Source organism: Gymnodraco acuticeps, unplaced genomic scaffold, assembly GCF_902827175.1.
Source record: "Gymnodraco acuticeps unplaced genomic scaffold, fGymAcu1.1, whole genome shotgun sequence".
In the NCBI taxonomy this organism is placed as follows: domain Eukaryota; kingdom Metazoa; phylum Chordata; class Actinopteri; order Perciformes; family Bathydraconidae; genus Gymnodraco; species Gymnodraco acuticeps.
Genome location: NW_022990872.1, coordinates 177,768 through 185,000, shown reverse-complemented (window position 1 = coordinate 185,000; position 7,233 = coordinate 177,768). Strand labels below are relative to the sequence as shown.

The 7,233-nt window shown below is 40.3% G+C and overlaps 1 protein-coding gene across 1 annotated transcript in view; it reads left to right on the top strand.

The window, feature by feature from the left end:
* The window catches only part of ncam1a (neural cell adhesion molecule 1a), a 296,215-nt gene that overhangs the window by 231,774 nt on the left and 57,208 nt on the right, over nucleotides 1–7,233 (top strand). The window contains 2 exon segments of the mRNA XM_034233380.1: nucleotides 752–848; nucleotides 4,044–4,211. Coding sequence (XP_034089271.1) covers nucleotides 752–848; nucleotides 4,044–4,211 — 265 coding nt within the window.

Genomic DNA, 7,233 nt, shown 5'->3' with positions numbered 1-7,233 from the left:
ATAGATAGATAGATAGATAGATAGATAGATAGATAGATAGATTGTGCAAGAAATGGATTATTCAATATTAAATTGAATATAAATGTAAAATGTACAGTGGGAGTTTAGGAGAAGCTGTGGAGCAGGGAGTTCTCTTCCGGCCAGAGGTAGGGTTACAATTATGTCAAACTAAAAAAATCAACGATGTGAAGAACAAAAGAAGACCTGAGGCGACAGACAGAGACTAAATCAACCCTGAATATACTTAAATATACTTATATTAAAAACAATATCTACTTAGGTTCTATAAAGTTATCCATGGGGCTACTCAGTGAATGAAGTCTAACCTTATTAAATGGTGGAGATTTGATGGTAACAATTCATGTTCAGAGACAATGTAAATATGTTTTTATGGACGGTTGATTCATAGAGTTTCTCAAAGGGTTGACCTTCAATCTTCTACCAGATATTGAAGTGGAGCAGCTCTCACTTTAAAGTGGTGGACAAACACTCGTACCATGTAGTGTTACAATACTCTAAAACAATAAAAATGACAGGTGTGAAGAACAAACCCTGAATATACTTAAATGTAATAATAATACATTTTATTTAAGGCGCCTTTCATGACACCAAGGACACCGAATATACTTGAATTATAACAATATCTAGTTTTAAAAGTTACACATTCAAGTTATCCATGGGTCTACTCAGTGTAGTATTTTCTTTTTGTTCACCTGTGTGACCTCTCTGTCTCTTTTCCATCTCCTCTCAGATCACTCCTGATTCCCAGAATGACTTCGGCAGCTACAACTGCACCGCCTCCAACGTGATGGGCTCTGAGTCCAAGGAGTTCCTTCTGATCCAAGCAGGTTCGTGCACCGAGTCATTGAGCATTGTACCTTCCTGAAGAACTGCAACTCATCCTCCATATTGATATGTCAGTGAGATACTTCACAGCACGAGGCAAGAAGCTTCACTAAACAGATTGATTCCAATTCCAAGGATAATTAAACAGCCTCTTCACTACATACTGTTCTAATAGTACAACATCCATAAAATATCCAGTAAGTGTACCATTATCAGTAGGGTTTCTGATGGCATGATAATATCGAGTAGTGGGAAGCTTGCAAAAATGGTTTGATAATTTCTTGATTCCTTCACCGTTTAGCACTTAAAAAAACCTAGTGATGCTTTGTAGCACCGGGCAATAGTTTTACTTTTAGGCATTTCAAAAGGCCATGCCTAAAAGAGTCCTAAAACCCAGAGATCAGTCAGTATTTAGCAGAGGTGGGACCACGTCATTGTTTTGCAAGTCCGAGTCAAGTCTCAAGTCTTTGCGCTCAAGTCCGAGTCAAGCCTCAAGTCTTTGCGCTCAAGTCCGAGTCAAGCCTCAAGTCTTTGCGCTCAAGTCCGAGTCAAGTCTCAAGTCTTTGCGCTCAAGTCCGAGTCAAGTCTCAAGTCTTTGCGCTCAAGTCCAAGTCAAGTCTCAAGTCTTTGCGCTCAAGTCCGAGTCAAGTCTCAAGTCTTTGCGCTCAAGTCCGAGTCAAGCCTCAAGTCTTTGCGCTCAAGTCCGAGTCAAGTCTCAAGTCTTTGCGCTCAAGTCCAAGTCAAGTCTCAAGTCTTTGCGCTCAAGTCCAAGTCGAGTCGCAAGTGATTTGTGATTTTGTCAAGTCGAGTCTCAAGTCATCAAATTGGTGACTCGAGTCTGACTCGAGTCCAAGTCATGTGACTCGAGTCCACACCTCTGGTATTTAGCACTTCAAAGTCAATGGTTTTTGGTTGTTAGCCTTAAATGAGGTCTGTGGTTAACAGAAGATGAAGAGATTTTGTTCAAAGACATAAAATACGTCGGTAAATACCCCACTCGTGAATTTAAAAACTGTTGCTAACAAGTGTCTAAATGACACGACCAAATGTCATCAGGAGGACATTAGCCGCCTTTAGCTTAGCGGAAATTATTTTATAAAAAACAGCAAGAAATAAAGGTGTCATGGCTGTTATACTATAAAATCCTAACTGTTAGAAAAATATCACTCAACACCGGCTTGGTCTTCAATATCAGCATGCATGGAAGTAGTCATCACACACAGGACAAATAGTTCCCAGAGTAGAGTCCTTGATATGCTAATATACAAGAGAGTGTGTTACAGTGACAAGATGGAGGAATACTGGTTCAAAGCAGTATTCTGACATTAGTTAAGATTGGCTAAGGCCTGCGTAAGCAATAAACATGACAGTCATATCTCTCTAGGGGCTGTGTCATCATGCCAACCTTAGGAACATAGCTATCATAACTCCATCACAGTGTCTCATGAGCGTCATACATCCGGCTTCGTACACAGCTACGTAGGGCCTCTGTTATCATATGCTACTCTGATACAGAAGGAAGGTTCAGTATTTTCCCAACACTAACCCTAATAAAACAGTTATTATCCACAACAGACTCTGTAGACCTACATTTAACAGACAGTATTGAAACCCACATGACACACTGTTTACAGTCAGTATGATGAGATATCAAGTCAGCTCTGTAGAGAATCAGAATCAGAATACCTTTTTCCGTGCCACAAAAGTATGTTAAATAAAGTAAATACTACTCAGTCAGTGGTGAGTAGTGTTGAGTCTAAATGGCATTGTGTGCTCCTTCTCTGTGTCACCGCTCCTATCTTCATGAATCACGGAGTAACTCGGCTGCTCGTTCAGGCATGTCCAACAGAGCCTCAGTAATGTGGTGACCAGAGGCTTCAGGGCACCAGAGCAAAGCCAGAGCCACGACAGAAGCTGATTTAAAGCTCAGCGTTATCTGCAGGTTCTGCAGTGGACGATATCTCTCTGATCCAAACATATAAGTGAAGGATAATGTGAATCGAGGCGGTCATTATCAAGCTTATTACACGGCTACTGAATTAACCAAAGACTTGACTCACAATGGTCATTTTTGTACCAACGGCTATAACTGTGGCGACAGCTGCGTAATTTAAAATGACACCAGCACTGATCGAGTTTTTCTTTAACTGTCCAAGCCTGTTCTCATTTTATTTTCCATTAACTATTCTTTAAACACTTCAGAGCCCTTGCTGTGTTCCCTTTAATGTGTACTTCCTGTCTGTCTTCTTCTGATGTTCCCTTTAATGTGTACTTCCTGTCTGTCTTCTTCTGCTGTTCCCTTTAATGTGTACTTCCTGTCTGTCTTCTTCTGATGTTCCCTTTAATGTGTACTTCCTATCTGTCTTCTTCTGCTGTTCCCTTTAGTGTTTACTTCCTGTCTGTCTTCTTCTGCTGTTCCCTTTAATGTGTACTTCCTGTCTGTCTTCTTCTGATGTTCCCTTTAATGTTTACTTCCTGTCTGTCTTCTTCTGATGTTCCCTTTAATGTGTACTTCCTGTCTGTCTTCTTCTGATGTTCCCTTTAGTGTTTACTTCCTGTCTATCTTCTTCTGCTGTTCCCTTTAATGTGTACTTCCTGTCTGTCTTCTTCTGATGTTCCCTTTAGTGTTTACTTCCTGTATGTCTTCTTCTGCTGTTCCCTTTAATGTGTACTTCCTGTCTGTCTTCTTCTGCTGTTCCTGTTAGTATTTACTTCCTGTCTGTCTTCTTCTGCTGTTCCCATTAGTGTTTACTTCCTGTCTGTCTTCTTCTGTTGATTTCTCTGACGTCCAGTTCTCTTTCTTTTAAACTCTGTCCTTCTGTAGTTCTATTTTCTTTTCTTTTTTCTTTACTGGGGACAGTTTAGCCGTCATGAATCCAAAGTCATGTCGTGCTCTCCACAAATATAAAAATTGAAATATTCTAAAAGTATTCAACAGTATTTTGTGATGACAAGAACTAATGTTTGTTAGCCACAGCTGACGTTAAATTGACCGGACTACTTTCTGCGGACTGATATGACCGCACATGGTCCCACTGAGCAGAGTGTCATCCCTAGCATCCTTTTTGTATGCATGCTTCCTAGGTAACATTAAGCTGTCTTTGGCTCTTTTCTGCTGTAACAATGTACATCCCTCTGCGGGACGAAGAAAGATATTCTGATTCTGACCAATCCCTTTGTTTCCCTCTCTGCTTCAGAGGTGCCATCCTCTCCAGAGATCCAGCAGGTGGACCCTTTCTCCAGCACCGCGGTGGTGAGCTTTGAGGAGCCCGACTCCATGGGGGGGGTCCCCATCATCAGATACAAGGTGGAGTGGCGTATGATTGGCCAGGACTGGAAGAGCATGGAGCACGACGCTAAAGACGGTGAGTGGATCATTTCTCCGGATGGACTCTCCGAATCCATGTATTTGTGATCCTCTCCAGAATGGAAGTAGTCCTTGTTTTTTTCCTCAAAATCCTCATTTCTTTCTCAAAATCCTTATTCTTTTCTCAAAACCTCAAAATCCTCTTTTTTTTCTCCAAATCTTAAAATTCTGACTTTTTCTAACAATTCAGATTTTTTTCTCAAAAATCTGACTTTTTCTCAAAATCTCCACATTCTGACTTTTTCTCACAAATCTGACTTTTTCTCAAAAATCTGACTTTTTCTCAAAAATCTGACTTTTTCTCAAAAATCTAAAAATTCTGACTTTTTCTCAAAATCCCCCAAAAATCTGACTTTTTCTAAAAATTCGTACTTTTTCTCAAAATCCGGAGTTTTTATGAATACTTCAAAATGTTAATAATCCCTCCCCCGGCTTGAGCTTCAACCTCAGGATCCATGTATCTGTGATCCTCTCCAGAATGGAAGTCATCACATACAGAGCATCAACTAGTTCCTGAGCAGTGTCCTTCACATGCTGATATCCAAGAGAGGGAGTTACACAGTCACAAGATGGAGGAATAGAAAGCAGTATTCAATGTTTACTTCAGATTAGCTCCACGTCAGAAATGAGCATGCTTGATGTCTCTCTCCATAGAGGCTGAATCATCATGTTAATCACATAGCTATCATCTGCCTCAAACAGTCCTGATGCTCTTCTAGGTAATCACACATCCTGTCATGTTCACAGCTACAGCTGGGATACCTTTGTTATCACGTCACTCTCATACTGGAAGAGGACCTTCAGTGTTTTCCCAACAGATTCTGCTTTGTTAAAAAACTTTGCTCACTCACTCAATATATTTACAAAAGTGTTTTGAGGAAATCTCATTTTGGACTTTTATAAGCATCATATTTGAATGGCACCTCATGAAAAGCACCTGCTATATTTCTCCTGAATGAAGTCCCTGAGTCACCAGCACTTACAAGCAGCTCCTCTAAAAGCCTTAGCAAAACATTTTAATCAAGCAAAGTGGATGCAAGCCATGTAATTACATTCTCTCTTCAGGGGCAGCGTTTTATTTTCGGTCTCTTAAGATGCATCACCTGCTTCAGCCCCACCTGAATATCCTCTAAAGCTACTTTAATCTTGCCTTAAAAGCATATTAAAAAACACATCCCAACAGAAGAAGGTTATTCCGTTGATAAATATATTCCTTGGGTCAAAAATATTCAGATTTTGCCTCTTATTCAAGATCCCTTCCCGAAACAACTGTCGATGTAACGGTGCAAAGGGAAACTGAGAACATACTATTCGTGCTGCAGCTTTCACACAAATATAATAGTTATATAATATATATTTATATTTAATACAAAGAAAACAGAATTGGGCTCAGGTGTGACAGAAGCAACACTAACTCACACTGTTTCATTACCAGGAGCTCAATAAGAACTGTTGAGCCAAACCATGAATCCCAAATGGAAAAAGGAAACAAATATCACTGACAATATTTTAAGACGGCACAGCTTTTCCAATTTCAATTCAGATACACCAGGGTTTCCCACACATAGACTATACTTGGGCGGGCCGCCCAGGTATATTAACGGCCGCCCAAGTATATTTCGCGACCCTTTTTTTTTTTTTTTTTTTTTTTTAATACGTTTTTTTTGTATTTTTTTTTTTATTCGTCCGTGACCACGACGCCATCTGCGATCGATTAACTTGTGGACAATGATCCCTCGCTCCCTTGCTCTGATCTCGCCTCGTTAAGTGGCCTGCCTCACACAGGGTGACTGGCTGTCTACATGATGTGGCCTGCCGACATGGCCACTGTCATACAGATCATAAATCAAAGCCCTTGATTGGTCTCTGTGTGTCATTCAAGCTCGGGATAACCTCAGCTCAGGTGAGGTAAAGGACTCTCTGAGTGTTTAGATAGTTCACTTAGTCTAAGTTCTCAGTGGGTCTCAAACGGTGTGGTCACCATTTATGTAAACACATATTTCCATTTGAGAGGGTAGTGATTGGTCTAATGGATAGTGAGGTGGGCTGAAGATCGGAAGGCTGTGAGTTCAAATCCCGCCAGGAACACCACCACTAGTGTGCCCTTGAGTGCCATCTTTACGCAAAATGATTATACAAAATGAAATTATTTTTTTGCGCACCCCCCCCCCCCCCCCCCGCCCGCTGCCACCACCCGCCCAAGTATATTTCAGATCTGTGGGAAACACTGTATACTGATTCAATAATAATACATCATTTTATTCATATAGGCACCTTTCAAGGCTCTCAAGGTCGCCGTACAAGATCCACAAATAATATATATATATTATATTTTTCAGTTATTTGTTGTACTAACATTTTAATTTAATTTATTTTGTATTTACTTTTGTTGTTTTTTTCCATTTCTATTTATTGTAGACATTTATTTTTGTATTTTGCATTTTTAGATGGTTCTATTTTTGCTAAGTTTTTAACAACTTTATATTGAATTAAAGTATGCACCATTATACACCAAAGTAATGTATTGGTTGTGTACACCTACTTGTCAAAAAACCTGTTTCTTATTCTGACAAAATCCATAAAAGTACGTGGCTTTTTTAGGACAACCTGGTACTTTAATCCCAGGAGAATTCATAAACAGATATTTTAGGGTATTTTTTTTACTATACATAAAAGTAACATGAATGTGCATCAAGTATTTCCAACAGCAGTTAATCCAAACATGACAGCGAACACAGCGTAACTGACAGCTCCCTGACAGCTCCAGATATTATCCACGTCCCACTGAGGCCTCGTGGCTGCAGATACACATGTTCCTCGTCCTGTCTGCGGCTGACAGGCAACTCTGAATAGATGCCTATCCCACACACAGACACACACACACACACACACACACACACACACACACACACACACACACACACACACAGTAAGACCCACACACACAATAACAGACAAACACACATAGAGGCTCACAAAGTAAGACCCACACACACCCACACACCCACCCCCACACACAC